Here is a 25600-nt window from a genome sequence, read left to right on the forward strand (position 1 = left end):
GCACTATACGACGGTGTTAAATTTACAAAACATTGAGTTTCCGATGACGTCGAATCAAATTAAAAAGTTTGAACATGTAAACGATATCTCAATCAACATCTACGGCATCGAGAGGAAGAAGGAATTATCAATTCTTCCGATACGACTCGCCGATCAGAAAAGAGAAAAACATGTAAATTTGCGGTACGTGGAGAAGGAGGACGACAACGTTGAACATTTCGCGTATATCAAAAATCTGTCTCGCCTCGTGAACACGCAATTGAGCAGAAATGGTCACAAAAAATATATCTGCGATCGGTATGTATATTTATTGTAAATTATATATAAATGTAAATAAAATTGTAAATAAAATTGTAATTTTTTTCTTTCACAGATGCTTGCATTATTTCGGATCAGAGGACAAGTTGCAGGCACATACGGTAGACTGTGGAGAAATGAACGACTGCGCTATCCGGTTACCAAGCGATAAAGATAAGTGACTCGGCTTCGACAACTACAACAGAAAGGAGCGGCTTCCGTTTGTAATGTACGCCGACTTGGAGTGTGTGCTGAGGAAGACATCGGAACACGTGTCATACTATCAACATCATGAGGTATTTAGCGTTGGATACTATGTGCAATGCTCGTACGATGAAACATTATCCGCATACCGATCTTATCGCGGTGCCGATTATGTCGCGTGGTTCGCCGACAAACTCGAGGAATTAGCGCATCGCATAAAGGGTATTTTGTCTGATAATGTACCCATGATAAATTTAACATCAGACGAGTTGGAAAAATTTCATAGCGCCACGCAATGTCACATTTGCGAAAAACCGTTTGCGCCAGACGATAATCGAGTACGCGATCATTGTCATCTAACTGGGCGATACAGAGGTCCCGCACACTCAAACTGTAATCTAAATTACAAAGACTCTTATGTCATTCCTGTAGTTTTCCACAATTTATCCGGTTACGACGCACATTTTATCATAAAAGAAATAGCTACCGCATACGAAGGACGTGTAGATGTGCTTCCAATAACAAAAGAAAAATACATTTTATTTACAAAGATTGTCAATAGTACTGACGACGACGATAAAGATCGGAAAGCTTGCATAAAATTACGATTCATCGATTCATACAAATTTCTCAGTGCTAGTCTTGACAAACTGGCATCCTTCCTCGAGAAGGATAAGTTAAAAATTTTACGTTTTAATTTTTCCACATTATCCGTTCACAATTTTGAATTATTGACGCGAAAAGGTGTCTTTCCGTACGAGTACATTGACTGTGTAGACAAGCTGCAGGACACGCGTTTACCGCCGCGCGAATCGTTTTACAGTTCTTTAACCGGTGACACTCTATCCGAGAGCGATTACGCGCACGCTGAGAACGTCTGGAATCGATTCTCCCTTCGAACTCTAGGCGAATATAGCGATTTGTACTTAAAAACTGATGTCTTGTTATTAGCAGATATTTTTGAAAATTTCCGCGACACTTGCATCGCGAGTTACGGACTCGATCCTGCGTATTATTATACTCTTCCCGGGTATACATGGGACGCGATGCTAAAACATACAAATATTACGTTTGAATTGCTTACCGATATCGACATGGTTATGTTTATTGAACGGGGTATACGCGGTGGTCTAAGTCAATGTTCCAACAGATACGCGCATGCTAATAACAAGTACATGCAATCATATGATCCATCGAAACCATCGTCATACCTTATGTACTTCGATGTAAATAATTTGTATGGATGGGCAATGTGTCACCCATGGCCTTATGCCGATTTTCGATGGGTCGAAGACGTTTCAAACTTTGACGTTAACGCGATCGCTCCGGATTCGCTCACACTTATATTTTCGAGGTTGATCTAGAGTACCCACAAAATAAACACAACACACATATTGACCTACCGTTCTGTCCGACGCGCGACAAGCCGCCCGGCAAGCGGGAAGATAAGCTCCTCGCGACGCTATATGACAAGAAGCGTTACGTCATACATTATCGCAACCTGCAGCAGTGTACACGTCACGGTCTTCGTATCGTAAAGATACATCGCGTATTACAATTTACTCAATCTGCATGGCTCCGCGATTACATCGAACTCAATACGAAATTTAGAACACAAACGAAAAATGATTTTGAAAAAAATTTGTACAAATTGATGAACAACGCGGTATTCGGCAAAACTATGGAAAACGTTCGAAATCATGTAGATGTAAAATTATTGACAAAGTGGGACGGACGATACGGTGCGGAAGCGATGATCGCGAAACCAAATTTCCATAGCAGGAGCGTCTTTTCGGAAAATTTAATCGCCGTTGAATTACGTAAACTAGAAGTAAAATTTAACATACCAATCTATGTTGGTATGTGTATACTCAATATATCGAAAGTGTGTCTGTACGAATTTCACTAGGAATACATGTCACCGCTCTATCGTGAAAGATGTCGGATAATGTACACCGATACCGACAGTTTAATATATCACATCGAGTGCGACGATGTGTACGAGAACATGAAACGCGATATCGCTAGATTCGATATGAGCGATTATCCAATTGACAACGCGTACGGTATAGCGCATGCAAACAAAAAGGTGCCAGGCTTGATGAAAGACGAGAATAACGCCGCAATAATGTCCGAATTCGTCGGGCTTAGAGCAAAAATGTACGCGGTGAGGGTGGACGGCAAAAAAGACATTAAAAAAGCAAAAGGTGTTAAAAGTAATGTCGTAGCGCGTAGTATAACATTCGACGATTATACGCGGTGCCTGAATGACGAGATTGAAATGACACGTCAGCAGTCATGTATTAGATCGAAATTGCACGAAGTGTATACCATCCGCGAGACAAAAATTGCTCTAAGTCCGTACGACGATAAGCGGTATATTATACCTGATTCGATTGACACATTGCCATGGGAACATTACCAGATACCCTTATAAAATATAATGTAGTATAATGTGTGTGTGTATGTGTGTATGATATATTGTTATGTAACATATGTGTAATATATTGTAACGATTAAAGGAAAGGTTGTATTAATAAAGATTTTGTATTTCATATATTTCATGTAATTTTATATATTTTATACGTTGTACACATTATATTTTTCTTAAAATAAATAGTCTATATGAATTAAATCACATTGTCCTTATGTATCCAAGAATTGTGTGAATTGTCAAATCCCAGCCATTTTACGTAAACCTCGTCACCCCTCTTGCGCAGTACTTTCTCCACAAGATACACGTCCGGATAATTCGCGCGATGCAACTTATACTCGTAAAACGCTCCAGCGACAGATGTTTTGCGATAGTCCTCGAGTAGATAGCTTACGGGATTAGTACGCTGCACTTTAACAATCTTAAAAACCTCCTTCGTCCAATTTGGCGTGTAACCCTTCTCGAAAAGTTTCTTGTACTTGCTAACGCGTACCGAGTCACCTACTTTGAATTTCGCCGGAGCGGCAATCTTTATGTTACTATATACCGTTTTTAAAAGTTTATCAGCGATCGCGGGGGTGACGTCGGCGGGTCGCATGCCGATTGTTCGGTGCTTGCGCGCGTTATAATCCGATACGAGTCGCGGTAACGCGTTGATCCACTTGTAAGTTCCAATCAGCGTAAACATCTTCCACATGTCGTTCTTCAGCGTACGATTGAATCACTCGACACCGATGCCTTCATTACCGAATATGTAGAATAATGATTGATGTTATGTTTCCGTATAAGCCGTTGCACATCAGCGTTGTAAAATTCCTTCCCCATATCAGTTTGCATGTTTTTCGGGCATCTCTTGTTATCTCGAATTATTTCGGCGATAGCGTCAGCCATCTCGCTTCCACCTTTACTCTTGAGTGGTACTGCCCACGCGTACTTGCTCAACACATCGATGATGGTGATTATGTAGTGATAACCTTTGTTGAACGAGAGTACGAACGCATCTCGACGATGTCGGCTTGCCACAGATCATCATATCCTCGCACTATGACATGTCTTCGGGGAAAATTTTTTCTCGCCGGCGCGTGCAGTTCGTTCACCAACTGCCGTCTCTCCAAACTATGTTGTTTCATCGCTTCGTCGGTTTTTTTTCCCGATCGTCGTTTACTGCTGCTTGTTTTATCGCTCATTTCCGTTACTGAGCCGTTCGTAGCCGTTCTTGACCCGTTCCTGAGCCGTTCGTAGCCGTTCTTGAGCCGTTCGTAGTCGTTCTTGACCCGTTCTTGAGCCGTTCGTAGCCGTTCTTGACCCGTTCTTGAGCCGTTCGTAGTCGTTCTTGACCCGTTCTTGACCCGTTCGTAGCCGTTCTTGACCCGTTCTTGAGCCGTTCATAGCCGTTCTTGCGTTGTTTACATCCGTTCTTACCCATTCGAAAATCGTTCTTGATTCGTTCGCAGCCTTGTTCACAGTCGTTTCTAACCCGTTCGTAGCCGTTCCTGACCCGTTCGCAATCGTTCCTGACCCGTTCGCAGCCGTTCCTGAGTTGATAGTAGCCTTGTATGTAGCCTTTAATGACTTGTTCGTAGCCTCGTTCGCAACCCTGCTTGAGTTGTTCGTACCCTCGTTCGCAGCTGTTGCTAGGCCGTTCACTACCACTACCACTCATTGTAGATAGATAGCAGTTCGATAATCCTTCGTAGCCGTTCGATAATTGTTCGTAGCCGTTCGATAACCCTTCGTAGATGTTTAATAACCGTTCGATAGCCGCCCCTAACCCATTCACAGCTGCTCATTCAGGTTGATAGTCGTTTTTGAGTTAGCATTAGCTGTACGTTCGTTTATCGCAGTCTGTACTGCTCGCACGTCCTTCTCGAACGATGTCAGCTCCTCATCTGATTCTTTCTGTTGATTCATCAATCTTTTAACGCAGGATTCCACATACAGTTTGTTGACAGCATCAGTGTCAGCTTCATGTTGCGCTACACGACGAATCTTGCGCGATCTTGCATCATAGTCTGTAGCGACACGACACAGAGCGTTTCCGCGCACGTAACTTCTCACCAATCTATCCCAATGATCGCTTGTGCCAGTTGCATCATTTCTCCGTTCGAATAATCCAAATTTGTTGATAAGCATTTTTCGATGCGAATGACGCCGATCGACTGATTAGTTTTGCCGAGACCCCGTTTAATTTATAATAATGCCTGCTTCGCGAAGTTCCTCGATGATCGACAGGATCTCGTTGTCGTGAGCGTTGTGGCCAGCTCGGCGCGAAGCATCGAGCAATCGTACCCGATCCACTAGCTCGTTGGGGTCGTCCCAGTGCACGTAATCGATTTTATTGTCGGTTAGCGTCATCGCTTGAGGCATGAATACACCCTTTCTAGATTTTTTCTTTTCAATTGACATCAACGGTGCGATTATTTGTTTGTATTTGTATCCCCTGTTGCTCCGTAGTTGACTTTGCGCATCATATTTGCGTTTATGCGCGTTCGTCGCCAATAATATGCTCTTGTATTTTTGCATATCGTCTTCCGTGTAAATAACATCATCGGGAATCCTCTTGAAGACTAGCTCGTATAATCCAGGTGTACCAATGTACTTTACTTTGTCTATAATTATAGAATCATATTTATCCATGTCAAATCGTTTGTTACCGAGCAACATTCCATCCTTTTCGAAATAGACACCATATACGATCGATACGTGATCGATCTCGTTTTTTTATCGCCACCGAGGAGAGCACCCATGTATTTTTGTCCCAGTGGTCCGAAGTGCACTCGCAACATTTCTTGACCTTCCGACGTTTGTAACGTGTTTCGAACTGATGTTTCAAGTGAATTGCTTGTGGTTTCGAAAACATTTTCGTTTGCGAGTGATTCGAGTATTGTAAATGGTAGGATTCTCGTTGTCGCGGACTGTGTAGAGGTGGACGGTGTAGAGCTTATCGGTGGTTCATCCAGTAAAAAGCCGTCCGATGTACGTGGTGTCGATGAGCGATTTGTGTTTGGTCGTTTTCTCTTTTTCGGTGTCGCATTTCCTCCTCCTCCTCGTACCGCTTAACAGCGGGTAACGTTTTAATTTTCACGTCAGCTTTACTCTCAGGTTCGTATTTCACTGCGATCAAGCTCGCGTTGTCGACAATCTTTTGTAATGGTTCGATAATAGGTTTAAAGTGAGTCTTGACTGCAATATCGTCATCGATCTTACCAGTCTTTAAAGCACGATGCTTCTTACGGATCGATTAGCTCGTTTTCACAATTTCCTTCGCAATCTTTTCACGATCGCGAATGTTATGGTTATCAGCCATGTTTGCAGAGTGCTCGCGTTTCACTCTTCTCGACAGAATATTGGCAGCGACTAATCGTTTTGCGGTATCGCAAACTCGTTAAATCCTTTTCTGTATCGCCGTTTGTAAGCAAGCTGTCCTTGTCTATCACTAGGAATCCATACTTTTGTTGCCAACAAATACGACATAATTTACTGAAATCTTCGTACGACATGTCGGTATTCACATGATCGTTGTACACGTGTTTCAAGTTGGTACCGTCCTGTTTAAACAAGATCAATAAGTTCGCGTTGTCGCGTATAAGATGTTTTGGTATTCTCGCGTACGTCTGACAGAGATAGAAGCAATCAACGTTCGAGTGGCGTCCCATTGAAAAGTACTCTCTTATCGTATCTTGCTTGTCACACGCCACGTCATCAAAGATAAAAATCGAGTTTGGACATGCCTCGCTCGGTGGAATGACGTCACTGTTATTGGAGAATGTAAAGTAGCCGATTTTTCGATCGACGTCAACAAATTCTCTAGATACCGATATTTCGGCTGTTGCAGTGACTTTGAGTACACGTACACGTTTTCGAAGCAAACACCGTGCGGGCTTTCTATCAAACTAATCAAGACGTTAGTTTTACCGCAATTCGAGGGGCCTCTACGAGGGGACGTACTCTCGGAGCAACGATCTCACCGAGAGACACGTGGCGGATAAAGTACTCGCCGACAAAGCGCGAACTCGTATCATTGCGAGAGATTCGACTCTCGGTGAAAGAGCCGCCGCCACAGCTGTCTGGGCAGCGATGAAAACCAAGACGAAGCTCGGTATGGGCCTGAAGACGACAAAGACGAAGACGAAGAAAAAGACGACGAAGAAACGGATACTTCCGGTATCGAAACGCGGTGGCATATTTCCAATTCTACCAATGTTGGGCGCGCTTGGATCCATGATTGGTGGAGCGGCTGGTGTAGCAAAGATGGTGAACGACGGAAAAGCCTCGCAACGTCAGTTGCATGAGATGTTACGTCACAATCGCGCCATGGAAGGTCACAGACTGTATCTCGCTCCATACAAACGCTGACGAGGAGTTTTAAGGAGGAAAAAAAAAAATGTCAAAGAGACGCTAAAAATGCCAAAGGGCGAAACTACTAATATGCAATTGCTGCAACTAGCAAAACGTATGCGCATTCCATACTTTAGAGGTGTTTTCATGCGTGATTCACTACCGATCGGTGGTATATATCAAAACGAGAGCAGCATCATAAATTTGGATAACGCTAAAGGATCAGGTACTCATTGGGTGGCGTACGCAAAGAGGGGGAATCGCGCTATATATTTCGACAGTTTTGGCAATCTTCGACCACCGAATGAATTGGTGCAATATTTCGGGCGGAACGTGACAAAGATACAGTACAATCACACACCTGTTCAAACTTATGATCAGAGCATCTGTGGACAATTGTGTTTGCAGTTTCTCCGAACGGTCGATACACGCGAATTTAAAGACGGACATTGCATTATTAAACTCAGTATTCGTTAAACAGTTTTGCCGATATGTCTATGACATTCACGCTGACGGGAAAGAGTAGCGTCCTCGCGGCGAACTACTTTCCCGCCATAGATTTGAGCGACGATGAATACGAACTCGGTCTAGCGGATTATGGGACTTATCACACAATATCGAACATGAATTCCTCGAATAATAAATTTTACTTTGGCAAAAATGACGCGGAAATTACGATTCCCGAGGGATCGTACGAGCTGCAAGCGATACATGGGTTTTTGAAACATGCAATTTCACGAAAACGTCTGCGACACGCTGTTCGTGATGACGATAAAAAACACATTGACAATGGTGACTTTGAAGATGAAGTATACCCGATAGTGCTCCGCGCTAATTACAATACGATGAGGAGTGAGATCAAATGCGCCTACAGAATGAATTTTAACAAGCCTAACAACATTGGATCGCTGCTGGGATTCTCGAACCGTATACTGCAGCCGCGAAAATGGTACGAGTCGGACATCCCGATTAACATTATCAACGTGAACATTATCCGCGTAGAGTGTAACGTGACCGCGGGCGCGTACAGCAACGGCAAACTCGTTCATACGATACATGAATTTTCACCGAGGGTACCACCAGGATATAAGATATCGGAAACACCGGCGCACATCATTTACTTGCCGATCATCGCGCGGAGCATTACGGATTTAACGTTACGCGTTGTCGACCAGGACAGACGATTGCTCGATTTTCGAGGAGAAGAGATCACCATTAGATTGCACGTACGACGACGACAGCGATAACGTACGTGTGCGGCGTATGAGATGCTTGTGTTGAACGGATCGAAAGACACGAGAGATAACACAATCTTTACGGAGCCAGCGACATCAACAACAACGTCGATATTCGTTAATATCCAATCATCCGGTTGCGCCAAGAAAAAGAAACTGAACGCATCAAACGTTGCGTTTTTACAATCTTTGGGATTCACGGTGCGAAATATCTGAACAATGACCGACATCCTCAACATCGGGGAAGAGCCAATCTTCGACGATCGCATCGTCAAAATTGAGACTCACATGTACAACCCGTTCGCCAACCACGTTCGGACACAGTGATGAGATAAGAATACCCATACAACAGCAGGATCTGTATACGTTGCCGTTTGACAGTTTTCTATACATCGAAGGAGAATTAAGGATAAATAAACCAGCCGAAGGATCTGATGTGATACTGGGAAATAATTGCGTCGCATTCATGTTTGATGAGATTCGATATGAACTCGATGGCGTGGAGATTGATCGCAACAGAAACGTGGGAATAACAAGTTTGCTCAAAAACTATGTAACGATATCATCCGATAGAAGCGTGATTATGAGAAACGCCAGCTGGAGTGATCCGACTACTGTGAATGAAAACTTCAATTTTTGCGTGCTGCTCTACATGTTATTGGGATTTTGCGAGGATTACAGACGAGTGGTCATTAACGCTCGTCACGAGTTGATCTTAATACGATCGCGCAACGACAACAATTGTCTGGTTGGAGATTCGACGCTGGAGCCTATGATCAACATATTCAAGATACAATGGCGAATGCCACATGTGTTTTTGAGCGAGATTAAGAAGCTGTCTATGCTGCGCGCTCTGGAAAGCGGACGCTACCTCAGCATGGGTTTTCGCTCGTGGGATCTTACGAGTTTCTGCTATTGCAGCGTACAACCAAGCATTCGTGGGCCATTAAAACCGCGATTCAGCTGGAGAAACCACGATACATTATCTTTGCTCTGCAGACAGGCCGGAAGAATGTCATGTCTGAGGATATGAGTCGATTCGACGATTGTAAATTGACCAACGTGAAACTCTATCTGAACTCGGAATGTTATCCATACGACGACATGAATCTGGACTTCGATAAAAACAGATGGTCGATTCTGTACACGTTTCTGCAAAAACTATTACGGATACGAGTATCTCGAGCCGAGTCTCACCGTCTCAATGTTTCTACGTAACGGCCCATTCGTAATCATCGATTGTTCTCGACAAAACGAATCGATCAAGAGCACAACCGTGGATGTGAGATTGGAATTTGAGTGTAAGGAAAATGTGCCGATGAATACCTCTGCGTACTGTCTCATCATACATGATCGCGTGATCCAGTACAACCCGTTGACCAACGTTGTGCGCAAAATCACCTAAATGCACCAACAATTTAGAGAGGGGTAAATATAGCAGAATATAAATCAAAGTGTTATGAGATGGTTGTCATTCTTCTTTTTTAACTGATACATCGAAGAGAGAGATTTCGTCATGTCCGTACCAACGTTTGTGGATCTACAGGGGTTTATCCTCAATAAACAATTCATTGTAAAGGAAGCGGCAATCCTGAGAAGAGGATTTATTTTATCACATTATTTTTTCGCATGTCCTGTACCATGGGGTGTGCTCATAAAATCGGAGAGACACCAAGCCTCATGGTTGACTCCAAATCATCATGGATTACAATGGAAAGATGGAAACGTTCCATATAGCATGGCTCAGCGTTTGATTACAACAGCTATCGTTGGTGGACCACATGAAGAAGAAGAAGAATCCATTCTCGTATATGTAAAAGGACTTGAAAAGCGAGAATGATTAGCCGATATATTGGATGATGCGGGAAACGGTTTCATTATTGAGACCTTGGATGCTGATTACGACGATATCGAGTCTCTAAATAATCTAGATGTTAAAAACACTATGCGATGTGGAAAACATGTTAAGAATTGCGCATTACAAAATGTATTCAAAATATTTAACTGGTGGTCGCAACGTCAGAAAGAATTGCAAGATTTGGAAAAATAAAATATTTAAACATTAATGTGTTTTATCTCTTATTCCCCTTCCCCAATCCTTTCCTCACGAATCGTTTCTAAGAATTCTTTTTATCCGAGCGCCGTTTCCCCTTCTCCTAAATTTCATAGCGCCAATAGTATTCTAGAATCTCCCACCACATTTACCCCACTACTTTTAAAAATAAGCGTCATGTACAACACTTGATTAATTTCTTTATACGATCAGTGTCGCGTTAACCATTCGTACTGGTGGTTTCACTTTAATAACGTAGGAAAAAAAATGTACTCCACCGAAAGAAGCAGCGGCTCCGACAGACATGTGAATAATTACATACCGAATTGTGATGAAATTCCATCGTTTGAGAACAAATGTGACAAGTAAGTTTAACTGTTTCTATTTATCTATTTTTATGTCTTTATATTTTTTTACAAATTGTTTTATTTTTAAACTAATTTCATTTTTACAGCTTTTCATTAAAGCCTCATGCGGTCGTATACTATGCAAACGATATGCATTGACAGCTACGGGATTTAAATTCCTCGAAATTGGTATCAAAGTGGATCCACCGAGTTACGTGGAAATCGCCATAAGAGATCATCGAGGAAAGGAACTGATACTATCTCTCGAAGCGTGGAAGGGACTCTACGAGCAACGTCACAATATTCAGAATCTGCTTCGAAACGACTCTAAAGATGTCCACAGTTCTATAAGCTGTTATAGCCCGAACTATAACCAGTAGTTATTAGAAATTAGAATTTACTGAATATCTTTATAGAATACTGTAAAACATTTTTGCTTATAAAAGAGCGCTCTCGACAAACGCTCGTCGCGTGAAAACGCTAACGCAGCGAGATACGCGCGAAGCATCGGAAACCGCGAGATGCAAGCAAAGACCTGCGACTTCGACCTGCTTCGCTTGCATTTAGATCAAAAACGCGTGAATATTATTAACCAATCGGGGACTTGTTTCCAAGGGCCTCGCCCGTTGAAAATCAAAGAACAAAAGAGGATATAAGACGGAGAGCCCGCCCGCGAAGGCAGTCTCGAATACAACTTCTAAACATCAAGACGAGGTCGCTAATAAGAACCCGGAACATCAGAACGAGACTCACTAATAAAGATCTGAATTATTGAGAGGAATACGAATATACTCGTTAACCAAACATCGAATGTTACGCGAATATATAATTAAAGAAAGGACGAGAAATAAAGTGAAAACTCAAGATAATTAAAATAAAAAGAGTGTATTTCCAATTATTACACTCCTCGGCTCCTACGACATCCTGTGCGACCCGAGGATTCTCATCCTTTTCACTCGGCGCAACCCCAGTGCCGTACGGCAGCACAACAATTTGGTGGCAGCGGTGGGATCGCGCCGACGGACCGCCAGGACCAGCAGGAACCTGAAAACCTGAAAACAATACAAAAGTATTAGAAAAATCAGGCACGTCGAAATAATCGACGGACAACACAGAAAGCAGCATACTAAAAATTAAGACCCGCAATACACACATACACAACGTGTGGAAGCAGGCACGTCAGTTAGAAAAACAGCTGACGGAAATAAGCAGAAGCCACAGTGCAGTGAGAGAGAAGGACGGACAACGCAAGCAGTACGAAGAGCGATAAGCAAGCAGCTGAGAATCGAGTAGGATCGCCAACGTCCCAAGGACAACGCCGATCTGCGACGATCTCACGGACAACGCGTCAACACCGAGCGACGGCCTGTCGTATCAAACACGAGCACCAAGCCGCCAGCCGTTATCAGCCCACGAACGATCGAGTTGCATCAACAGCAGCCAAGCCGTACCGAGCGATATAGGGCGTAAAGATGCGAGCCGTAATACTGTAAGTCCGATCCTTATAATATTTCTGCGTGAATGTCGGAAGGGAACAAGACACCCCCGAAACCGATAGCGAACAAATCTTGGCTACATAGCGACTCAGCCAAACGAGCGATTCAAGCGTTACCATTAACTGTAGAAAGACTCGAGCGAGTTCGTAGAAAATTAGAGAACGAATATTCAAGCGAAAGCGAAGTCGAATTACCCGCGAACGTCATTGTTAAACGCGAGTTCCCCTTCGATAGTTTTGACGAAAGTATACTAAAGACGCGAACAGACGGCAATAACGAAAATATGAAAGAAATTAAAATACGCGCAAGCCAAACCCCTAGCAACGCGTCGCAGAAAAGCGGATGGTCAACTACGTACGATAGTAGCGATTTTGACTCTAACGAAGACAACATGTACTGCACACTCCACCAAATAGTGCAGCGGACGTATCCGTGGGTGCTGTAGACCGCGAAATTGGTCGCCTACGCGAAACTATAGAGCGCGGAAACGTGCATCGCGTAGAAGTCGACGTACACAGAACACCCGCCGAACATAGGACACCCGTCGAAAACAACGCGAAAGAGGAAAACCCTTTGATGCGCGACGTATTACAAGGCCTACGAGACTTACGAATTGAAATGCGGACAGAAATAAATAAAATGTACGATTCGAGGTCACGCGGAGAGAGATCAGACGACAGTCGTCAAAGCTCCCGCGAACGCGCACGCAAACGGAATGCAAATAGGCACCGCGATAATCGACGACATCTCCGTGAACACATCCGTAATCAAGATGCGGAAGAGAGATGCGACAGTCGGCAAGATTTACGCGAACTCACTCCCGAGCGAGACCGAAATAATCAACATGATCACCGCGACTACCCTCGCAATCGAGACGCAGGAGATCGACGGAATCTACGCGAACACACACGCGAACAAGGAGCGGATAGGCGCTACAATAGGCAGATTAGATCCCGCGAACGCGCTTATGATCGAGATTCGGACGAAGAGCACGAGCCTCGTATGGCTTACGGACGAACCGAGCGTGACATCCGAAATCGGCGGAATGCCTCACAACGGTACATGTCACTAAAAGAAGCGCGAATAATGATACCGGAGTTCGACGGCACAACGCGAACCCGATTACAAGAATTTTTAAACTCCTGTACGTACGCAATTAAAAATATTCACCCCGATGACGAGGAAGCGTTAATTCAAGGAATATTATTTACCAAATTACGGGGAAAAGCCATGCAAGATTTCGAGACACGAGACATTCAAACGTTCGAAGAATTGAAAGACCAACTAGAAAATTCTTACCAAAGTAAGCGAAGTACAGCGCATTTACAAATCGAGTTCAATTCACTCAAGCAAAACTTTAACGAACCGGCACAGAGTTTCGGACAACGCGTCGACAAACTTGCCAGGAAATTATATAGCTCAATGATTGAGGGAGAAAAGCGTTCGAGTACCTATAAGCGTGCTATTTTAGAAACCATACAAAGCCAAGCATTACACAATTTCCAATTCGGGTTACGTAACGAATTGAAAATACTCGTGCGATCACAACGATATACAACACTCCAAGAAGCGATAACGGGCGCAACCGCAGAAGAAAAGTTAATAGGATCTAACGCGTCGCGAACGACAAATGCATCGCAAAGTAAAACTGGGCAACAACCGCGACAAGGTCAACATAAAACCACGCAATGTTATAAATGCGGAAAATTGGGACATTACGGACGCGATTGCCGCAGCAGTAAATACGCGTTCCCAAAACTGGACAAGCCCCCTCGCGCAAATACCGTAGAGAAATTCTGCAATTATTGCAAAAAACGCAGACATAATCGCGACGAGTGTTGGACCCTAAATGGAAGGCCGAAGACAAATACACCGAACCGCGATAAGGGAACCGATAATAAAAAATCGCGAAGCATTAATAAAATTGAAAACCGTAAGAAACCGCAATCGCGAAAAAAAGATACCGAATCCGAGTATAGCAGTGACGAGGAAGAACGGCAAGAAGAAAAGACTAAAAAGACACGCGCGATAGAATATCAGGTGACTCACGTGCGACAGACGCCTCGTGGAGCAGCGAGCCTGAATTTAATAACTCTACCTATACGCGAAGTAAAGAACGGCAAGATTAACATGCTCTACGATTCTGGAGCTACTGTCTCTCTAATAAAAGTTAAACATTTGAAAGATGAAACCGAGATATACAACGACAAAATTACTTTGATCGGCATAACCGGGCATAAAGCGCGAACAATAGGAAAATTCTACGCGACTATCGATTTGGGCAACCGAAAAATAACACACGCGATTTATGTCGTAAAGGACGACTTCCCAATGGAATACGAAGGGATCATAGGAATCGATTTTCTACAAAAACAAGTCGCGTGCGATTACAAAAAACAGGAGATTCAAATAGGAAACGCCATATTAAAATTACGACCGTACAATAAAATTCAATTAAAACCGCGTAGCGAAACGATAATACAAGCGGCAACGAATCGTAATAAGATAGGCGTGATAAAGGCCGAAGAAACAGCACCGGGAATATATATTGGACGATGACTGGTAGAACCAAAAAATTTTTTGTGCCCCGTCAGTATAATTAATACGACCGATGAGACCGTAGAGATTAGTACGTCGCTCGTAACCGTAGAAGACATATGTGAAGATAACGCACACAAAGTATACACGATACACACGGGCGACACTCATAACTCGTCAACGCGCGACGAACGAATCTGACAATTATTACGCACGGATCATCTAAACGTCGAAGAAAAACGGTCAGTACAACGGATATGCGAAGAGTATAGCGATATATTTCATTTAAATGAAGAACCACTGACATGCACCGCGACGATAAAGCACGAGATAAACACGCGCGCCGACACCTCGCCCGTCAACGTAAGACCATACCGCCTTCCCGAGAACCATAAAGCAGAAGTAAATAAACAAGTGCAAGGAATGCTAAAAGACCAAATTATTAGAACAAGCATGAGTCAATGGAATGCTCCATTATTAGTGCCGAAAAAAGCCGATGCGTCAGGAAAACAAAGACTCAGGGTAGTAGTAGACTTCCGGAAAGTTAACCATTTAACTATAGGCAACTCATTTCCCCTGCCTAATATTACCGATATATTGGACCAGTTAGGGAACGCCAAATATTTTACGACGCTTGATCTAGCATCAGGATATCACCAGATACCGATGGCCGAGCGCGATAAAAATAAAACCGCCTTTTCAACCCCCTATGGACACTACGAGTTCAACCGAATGCCGTTTGGATTAAAAAACGCGCCTGCGACCTTCCAACGATTAATGAATTCGGTACTAACAGGGATACAAGGGCTCAGATGTCTCGTTTATCTCGACGACATCATAATATACGTATCCAGCTTAGAGGATCATAACAAAAGACTCGCGGAAGTACTACAGAGATTACGAAAACATAATTTAAAATTGCAACCGGAAAAGTGCGAATTTTTACGTAAAGAAGTAATTTACTTAGGGCATATTATTTCCGAGAACGGCATATTACCCGATCCGTCGAAACTAGACGCGGTAAAAAACTTTCCGACGCCACAAAAAATAAAAGACATACAATCGTTTATCGGACTAGCGGGCTACTATCGCAAATTCATTGAAGATTTCTCACGAATCGCGAAACCGTTAACAAAATTAACAAAAAAGACGGAAGTTTTTGTATGGGGAAACGAACAACAAATCGCGTTCGACACTCTAAAAGAAAAATTAATGTCCGCGCCAGTGCTAAAATATCCAGACTTCATCGAAGAATTCAACGTGACCACCGATGCCTCCGACTACGCAATCGGAGCCGTGCTGTCACAGGGACCGGTAGGCAATGACCGACCTATCGCTTACGCCAGCCGAGTGTTATCTCGGGCAGAGCAAAATTATAATACGACTGAAAAAGAATTGTTAGCAATCGTATGGGCAGTTAAACATTTTCGACCATATGTCTATGGAACAAAATTTAAAATAATAACCGACCATAAACCTCTAATTTGGCTATTTAACGTCACGGACCCCGGATCAAGACTCATCCGCTGGAGATTAAAATTAGAAGAATACGATTACGGGATAATTCACAAGGCCGGACGAGCAAACGCGAACGCCGACGCGCTAAGCCGACACGTAACTCGAGATGCAAGCGAGAGAAGAAAGAGAGAAATCTTCAAAGTAATAGAAGAGGAAGAAGAGGGAGAAGAAAAACTCGCCGATAACGCAAGAGTATATACCGAAGCAACAAATACTCTACGAATATCATGATGCGCCCACAGGAGGACATCAGGGAATCGAACGTACAATAAAAAGAATTCGATTACATCATAATTGGCCAGGGTTGACAAAAGATGTCGAAAAATATATCTCAAAATGCGAATCCTACCAGAAAAATAAATTATCGCGAGTAAAAGCACCCCTCATTATTACGGACACGCCGAGTAAACCATTCGAAAAATGCGCGCTAGATATAGTCGGACCGTTAACAATTACTAATAACGGAAATAAATATTTACTAACTTTCCAAGATAATTTAACCAAATTTAGCAAAGCGATACCGATCACAAACCAAGAAGCTAACACGATCGCGAAAGAATTCGCCACGAAAATAATTTTCGAATACGGGATTCCCGAAAAAATTCTAACCGACCAAGGAACAAATTTCGTAAGTGAAATATTTAAGAATACGTGCAAATTACTTAAAATCGATAAAATTCAGACAACAGCTTATCACCCCGAAAGCAATGGAGCATTAGAGCGTTCACACCGTACGTTAGTCGAATATTTAAGACACTATATAAATGCCGACCAAACAGACTGGGACGAGTGGATTCCCTACGCAATGTTTACGTATAACACGACCCCACACACGGCTACGGGGCATACACCTTTCGAATTAGTATACGGACATCAAGCGGACCTACCGCCCTAGCGAGACCGCCTAAACTAACGTATAGTTACGACGACTACTCGCAAGAATTAAAAGAAAGAATACGGGCGTCAAACCAACTCGCGAAAGAAAATATTAAAGAAGAAAAAATAAAAGCCAAAGGGTACTATGATAAATCCGCGAAAGAAACAAAATTTAAGATAGGCGACAAAGTACTAGTATACGACGAAACGCTCCGACGGGGACGATCGAAAAAATTAGATGCACTATGGGCAGGACCGTACGTAATAACCGAAAAAAATTCCGACGTAAACTACACAATTAAAAAGGGAAGAAAAGCAGTGCGCATGCATACGAATAGATTAAAGCTATTTATTGTTACGTCCGGGGGTGCAGTTGCGGCGTAAATTTTACGAAATTTAAATCTCGAACTACGAACTCGAACTGCGGGGCGGACTACGTCGTATTTCGGAATTACTCCGGGGATACCCACGACGACAGGTATTTCCTTTATGGTCACGGTTGCGTTTTGGGAGAAAGGGAGCGTTTCGTATAGGTTCGATTACTGACGAATCAGTCCATGTATCCGCGGAATCGTTCGAGTGAATCGTCGACGGAGTGGAAAATAGTGATTACTGTATTACCATCCGAGTCGATACGGTAGGGTTCTTCACCACGGCGGTACAGAAGGTAAGCTCGTTGGCAATGATAACAAGGGTGATCGATGTCACGTGTTTTCGACAGTCGGTAAAAATTGCAGACTGAGCAAACGACTCCGGTCGGTACGTCGCCGATAACGAGGAGATGCTTAGCGCAAGTTAACCACTCAGATTGCATGCCAATAGGTAAACGCATACGGCAATCCGTACAGAGAGCGGCACTTGTTTCCTTATTAATAAAACCGATTATCCGTTGGCAATACGGGAGGTTATTTAGGGTTTCTTCAATAGTTTCTTCCTCGGAATCATCCTCGGGGAGAAGCAAAGTGGTGGGGATGTCCAAGTGTGACGGTATTATTGGACACATAGGAGTTGATTGTTTAAACTAATGTTAGTTAAAATAAATAATTGCCATGAGGTCGATTTGAATGTTCTAACACGTTCACGAAGTTTCTAGATATTCTGGAAAGATTTAGAATTTTTCAAAGGGTTGACTGTAGGATACCTACTGCAGTTTTATGAGGGCCATAAACTGACCCTTGATAAAAAAAAAAAGGTTTCGCACGATTTCTCTTTTTGGGAGATGAGAAAATTTAAGACGCGCAGAGAATATTCTGGAAACCACGTGGTAAGCTAATATTTCTAAAATTGCAAGAGAATTTATTAGTTATTATTGTTAAGTGATTCAAAAATGCGTAGACGTAGTTTCCGAAATAGATTCTTGTATTTCGCGGGTTCCCGGGCAGAAGGGAGGCTCGTGTTGTAAAGAAATATCTTGAGCACCTACCTTATTTAATTTCCAAGGAATGGACAACGACTGGATGGCGATGATCCGGGGTACCCGCGTTGTAGAGGGTGTACAGGATGCCAGACCTTTCTGCAGATACCTTGTACGGCGTGGATCGTTGTCCGGGATGTCGTTCAATGGCACCTTGGAATTCTTGATTTCGATCGCGTGCAATTGCGTAGGCCACTCCCGTAATTTAACGTCCGCGTGATTATTATTATTATTATTAATGCTAAAAGGCACGGAGTCGCCGAACAATCTATCGTATTCCGTGTCGTTATGATAGTCGATTCCAATGAAATTAGAGAGACCACGTGTTGATTCAGTGCGATGTAGTCGTGCTGTTATACGCCGTAGTTGATTCTTTCTTCCTGCACGGCGTGTTTTAGGCATTATAAAATTTAAACATTCTGAACGTCGTTTCGCTTCTGCAATAACTAACGTGCGGCGGTCCTCACTGTTCGTTGTTGCTTTCGGCGAGAGATTATGAGCGGTTCGTCCTCTCTGAATAATCACTACGAGGTTCAGGAAATATTTCTATGTTATAGAATAGTAATTTGTTAGGAATGGATTATTTGACGCGTGTTTTAGCCATTGTAAAATTTAAACGTTCTGAACGTCGTTTCGCTTCTGCAATAATTAACGTGCGGCGGTCCTCACTGTTTGTTGTTGCTTTCGGCGAGAGATTATGAGCGGTTCGTCCTCTCTGAATAATCACTACGAGGTTCAGAAAATATTTCTATGTTATAGAATAATAATTTGTTAGGAATGGATTATTTGGCGTGTGCAGGCGAGAGAATTCGAGATGCGTTGTAGAAATAATATAGGCTTGGAGCTACACGAGGTTGGAACTAATTTAGAATGAATTTAGAATATATATATATATAACACTTTTATTCTAGTATAACACTACGAGTAATACAAAGTATCTAAGTTAAATTTTAGAGTTAGAATCTTAGAGTTAAAGTTAGAATTAGAGTCTTAGAATTAGAATTAGAATCTTAGAGTTAGAATTTGAATTTTAGAATTCGGAGAGAGTCTTAAAGGTGACTGCTCTGCTTGACGGCGCGATTAGAACTGAGCTCCTCTGGGCTCGCTCTGAGGTCCTTCGGTTTTCGGCAGCTCGGTTGCGGCGGCCGAGAGTGGGGGAACTCTCTAGAGTAGGGAGTTGCCGTGGTAGGGAAGTTCCCAGGTGCTGCGGAGCGCCGCGCTCAGGCACTAGGCGGAGTTAGATGTCATGGCCGGCATTGGCGCGCATTTCGAACGGTGTTATAAGAACTTAGAATTATTTTGCATAAGAGTGAAAAATTTAAGTAGCCGGACGTGACACCTCCCCCCTTAGAAGAAAAAGTTGGACCATGTCTAACTTTTTCCAGTTCTATATCATAGTGGGTATAATTTTATTTATGCTTAATGTTAAGGTTAACACTTTCTTATTTCCTAGTGGTGAACGAGTCTATACCTCTTCGTTGAGGAGGTTGCGCAATTCTTTATAATTTACATGCGCTTCACTTTTCACTTTTTGTATTGGTGGGGAGTCTTCTTCTTGTGAGGGGGGGGCTAGGGGTGTTGATTCTTCCTGTACGGGTAGTGGTCCCAGTGGTGGTTGCTTCCTTTTGTTATTTTGTCCTCCGTCGGCCGGTCTTCCCATGTGTAATAATATGTTCGTGACTGATGTCCATACGGCTCCCAGGAGGTGTAGGCTCCATCCGTAAACGGAGTGAAGTGCGTAGCCATGGATCAGTGTGTCTATTATTAATTTGGCAAGTCGTGCGACGACAAAGATGCCCAGCACTCCGGCGCTGGCGGATCCGAAGCTTATGAAACCTTTCCATAAGCGTGCTCCCGTGTTTTCTGCTAGCTTGTCGAGTGTTTTCTCGTCTAGCAGGTTTAGCATGGATAGACTTCCTGTGGGGACTTCGTGTCCCATTGCTCCCCTGGCGATCGTGTTGAGCATTGAGGGTTTTTCCATCGGGAACATGATGTGGTCGCGCAGACGATCCAGGTCTTCGCTGGTGTAAATGCCGCTGGAGGCGAGCGAGTCAGGGCTTACGTATCTCCATGACGGCTTGGTCAACGGCTGGATTGTCGGAGGTGCGATTGACTCCACTGGTTTCGGTGTCAGTCGGTACCATATGTTGTGCACTTGGTACATCGCTGGTAGGAGTTCGTTGCAGTCCCTGAGTGTTCCAGATTTTGTGAGTATTTTTGATCTGGGTAATAGGAAAAGGGATTTATTCTGGTGGGTGACGGGAAGCTCGTTGTAGCAATTGTCGACGGGTCGTACTCGGCATTCCACAGGTACGCATTTGATGAGGTGGATAACCTCGCCAGCTGTAATGGCGGTGTACCCTGGTGATTTCATAATTCTGTGCGCCATCTCGTCTGGTGCAATGCTTGCAAGGGAGAGAGCGTTGAGCAGGATTTGTCTCTCCAGGGCGCATTTCTGTTCCATTATGTCTCTGTATAGTTGTGATAGCTGTGTTCTGAGGTGTTTTTCTACGTAAATAAACTTGGAGTTTACGTACGAGAAAATATCAAGATTGTCGATTTTGATTTTTGAACGACCTTTGAACACGCGTCCTGGCTGCGTTTCGAGGACGCAGAGCTTGGGGTGCTCAGTTCGCAGGAGTTTATATCCACAGATGTTTGTCTCGGTTGTGCGTGCCAGCGCGAACGTGGTATCTTGTGTCGTTACCGTGTAGACCGTTGGGGAGTCCTTATGCGATGATTTCGGTGATAAGCGATGTGCCAATCCTTCGTATAGGACATCGTATCGGCCGAAATGGCAATTGTCGGCAGGTAACACCGACCAGTATGTGGAGGCTCCGTCTGCGTCGTTGCATTCTCCTGTTGTCACGGGGCAGCGAACACCTGAGGGGAGTATTACCTCGTTAGTGTTGTGTTTAACGGGTAACTCCAGCTTCCGGGTAGTGATCCGTATTGAGGCTTGGACGATCGCGTTATCCCAGGTGCCGTACGGATCGCTGTATTGAGTCCCGCTACATCCTCCGTCGGTTTTTACGGAACCTGCGAATGTTACTGCGCGCAGATTGGTAGCGTTTGGTTTAATGTCGGAGAGATATCCGTTTAATCCTAAGGAGATGGTTCCCGTTTCGTGCAGTTTTCTACAAGTATCGGCCGATGTTTCGTGAATGTATTCGCGTCTGCCGTTATGTACGGCAGATATGTGTGAGTGCATCCCACAGTAATAGACAGTTCGGTCGACTTCAATTTTGCACTGGATTCCTGATGTGTGCTCGAATTCGCTCAACTGTAGCAATTGTACGTAGACCTCTTCCTTCTTTGGCTCGATGTCGTCGACTTTGCATTCTTCTATGTCCAATAGTGAGAGCGTAGTGATATTTAAACCGCGGCCTCCGCAGTCGTACCCTATTAGCCCATTAGAGGTTAGGGCTAACAGTGCGATTGCAGTTAGTATGCTTGCGTAGGTCTTCATTCTGTCGTGGTTGGCTGGTTACTGGCCCATCCTCCGTCGGGGTGTCCGAGATATAGTCATCTTCGGAGTGGGGGTATTCCGGGGTAGGGGCTTGATGTGGCGAGGGTTTTAGCTTATCCATATGTACAATTCTAAACCTATTATTACTTATAGCTAACTTAACATTATGGTTTTTTAGGATTTGTATAATTTTATAGGGGCCTGTATATTGGTCGGATAATTTCCCCTTTTTGGGTTCTTTTAATAGGTATACGTTATCTCCTATCTTAAATTCCTTTACATTTAGTTTCCTATCGTAATATTTCTTAGATCTAATCTTAGCTTCTATTAAATTTTCGCGCGCGTTATCTTGTACGTCGCGGATTCTAGAGAACAATTCTCGAAGATAATGCGAGTATGTTTCGTTTTCTTCATTCTCTAGTGGCGGATCGTTGGAGGGGACACGCGCTATTTTGCCGAATATAAGTTCGTGCGGAGTGTATCGCGTGCCTTCGTGTACACTAGTGTTATATGAGAACGTAGCTAACTTCAAAAATTGATCCCATTCGCGGTTTTTATTAACATATTGTTTAAGGTATTCCCATAGTACATGGTGGGATCTTTCAATCGAACCATTCGATTGCGGTCTATAAGCTGTAGTTTTATATTGCTTAATTCTAAACTTACGTGCTATATTGCGCAACAGAGAATTAAGGAAATGTGACCCTTGGTCAGTTAACCAAGCTATAGGAGCGCCGTATATACATATGAATTCGTTAGTGAGTGCATCGGCTACGTCGGTTGCGGATGCGTGCTTTAATGGAATGGCTAGTGAATACTTAGTTAAAAGGTCCTGTATGGTAAGAATGTATGTATTTCCTAAAGAAGTTGTAGGAAGAGGTCCCATTATATCCATTGAGATTTTATCAAATGCTGTGCCTGGCGTATCTGTAAGCACCATTGGTTGTTTAGTTTTTACTCTTACTAATTTTTTCAGTTGACAATCTTTACATTTACGAATATATTCACAGACGTCTTCCTTCATCTTTGGCCAGGAGTATCGTTCTTTTAGTCGGTTATACGTTTTGGTTACTCCTTTATGGCCTCCTATCGCTGAGCTGTGGTTATCTTTTATAATTCTTTCTCTATCTGCAGGGAGTGGAATTTCGATCTTGTTTGCGCATACGAATATCTTAAGATTAGTGTCGCTTAATGTACGCTGCAGCAATGAATATATGATATTCCAGGTAATGCTATCTACATTGTCTTGACATATCGAGATTGACTGTAGGTCCAATTCTGTAACTACGTCCTTTAGTGAGCGTAGCGTTTCTTTGATAATTTCTATTTCAGTGGCGGCTGAGACTCTTTCTTTAGCGATAAGTGATATTAAGTGTCTGTTACCGTTGCAATTAACTTTTGCTCTGCCCAACGTGGCGTCTTTAATTACGGGTAGTATGTTATTATCATGCAACATTTGAGCTCCTCGTCCCAGCGGTACGCCTTGTTGCGTAGCAAATATAACAAGATTGTCTTTTCTGGTTATAAAGTTATCTGGAATAGTTATTATTTTGAATCTCGCGTTCGGTTCTCGTAATTCAAAGGGGGTTCTAGGGTTATCGAAGATTTGATTCTCTTCGTCTGAACTGGAGCTATCGTCAGTCTCGATTTCTTTGTCGGATTCATTTTCTGCGGTACTATCAACGTTATTTCTTGTTGATGAATTTACATTTGTTGGTATGGGAGAATCGACATTTGTTGGGGCTTGTGTTTTCTTATGTTGATTAGTCGAAAATAGTGATTCGTCGGAGTCGGATGTGTTTACAAGCGGGAGAATTTGTTCGATAACAGGGTTTCTAGATAACGCGTCGGCGTTAGCATTTATTTTACCTGCTTTGTATTCTACTTTATATTCGTACTCTAGTAATTTTAGACGCCATCGGACTAAACGCGATGATGGGTCCTTTACTGAGTGTAGCCATACTAAAGGCTTATGATCGGTCACTAACTGGAATTGTCGGCCATATAGGTATGGTCTGAAATAATTTACACTATATACTATTGCTAACAGTTCTTTCTCAATGGTAGAGTAGTTTATTTCTGCTTTATTCAATAGTCTCGATGTGTAGGCTATAGGAAGATCCTTCCCTATAGTGCCCTGGCTAAGTATTCCTCCAACCGCATATCCGGATGCGTCGGTAGTTACAATAAACGGTTTAGTGAAGTCTGGGTATTGCAAAATCGGTTCGTTACAAAGCGCATTGCGGAGCTGCGTGAAAGCCGACTCTTGTTCCTCTTTCCAGACGAATGATTCCTCTTTCTTTAGCAGATTCGTGAGAGGTTGTGCTATCTTGGAGAAGTTAGGTATAAACCTTCGATAGTAGCCCGCGAGTCCTAAGAATTGTTTTATGTTTTTCGCGTGTTTGGGTCTAGGGAAATCTTCGACCGCTGTTATTTTCTTGGGATCGGGTTTTACTCCGGCTTCACTTATTACATGGCCCAGGTATGTGACTTCTTTGCGGAGGAATTCGCATTTGTCGGGCTGGAGGCGCAGTCCTGCCCTTCTGAGTCGTTCCGCTAGTTTGTGGAATTTGATTTCGTGTTCTCGCAACGAACTGGAATACAATACTATATCGTCGAGATACACGAAGAGTTCGGCACCTTGAAGTCCCGACAGTACCTGGTCCATGAGCCTTTGGAAGGTCGCGGGGGCATTTTTGAGCCCGAATGGCATTCGTTTAAATTCATAATGCCCATACGGAGTGGAAAACGCGGTTTTATGTGTGTGGGATTCGTTCATCTTTATCTGGTGAAAACCCGATGCCAAGTCAAACACACTAAAGTATTTCGCGCTCCCCAGCTGATCGAGGATCTCTACTATGTTTGGTAAGGGGTAAGCGTCTCCGACTGTTTTTTCGTTCAGTGCTCGGTAATCTATTACCATTCGCCAACGCTTGTTACCTTGTGAGTCCGGTTTTTTGGGCACGATCCACAAGGGGGAGTTATATGGTGACATAGATGGTTGGATTACATCATTCTCAATGAGTTCTTGCACTTGTTTGTTAATCTCCTCCTTGTGCATCGGCGGGTATCTGTATTGTTTTGTGTGTACCGGAAGTTCGTCGGTCGTTGGGATGGTGTGTGTGGTGACGTTAGTAGAGTGTAGTTTGTCGGTAGGAAGGCGAAACAGATCATTGTAAGTGTGTATTAGGTTATGTACGTGTTTCGTTTCTTCCGTGTTTAGATGATCGAGTCGCAGTAGTGTCTTAATCTCGTCGGGACGGGATGTGTTTTGTTTACTTAGTGTTGCGACGTATTGTGTTTTCTTAGCGAAGGTCTCCTCATGCCCTAAGGTTGGGAGAGCGGCTTCGGAGGTTTTATGACTCTTGGTCGAGGGATGAG

At 43.3% G+C, this 25600-nt stretch overlaps 1 protein-coding gene across 1 annotated transcript; it reads left to right on the forward strand.

Annotated features, from left to right (window-relative positions):
- Positions 1-524: 524 nt before the first annotated feature.
- LOC145932869 (uncharacterized) lies at positions 525-2938 on the forward strand. The gene is made up of 3 exons (XM_083032092.1): positions 525-593; positions 2042-2216; positions 2577-2938. Exons 1-3 carry the CDS (start codon positions 525-527, stop codon positions 2936-2938), a joined length of 606 nt encoding a protein of 201 aa, XP_082888218.1.
- Positions 2939-25600: the final 22662 nt, after the last annotated feature.

The sequence above is a fragment of the Prenolepis imparis genome, unplaced genomic scaffold (assembly GCF_030444845.1).
Source record: "Prenolepis imparis isolate NDT839.2.m4 unplaced genomic scaffold, iyPreImpa1.0 SCAF_2, whole genome shotgun sequence".
Taxonomy (NCBI): domain Eukaryota; kingdom Metazoa; phylum Arthropoda; class Insecta; order Hymenoptera; family Formicidae; genus Prenolepis; species Prenolepis imparis.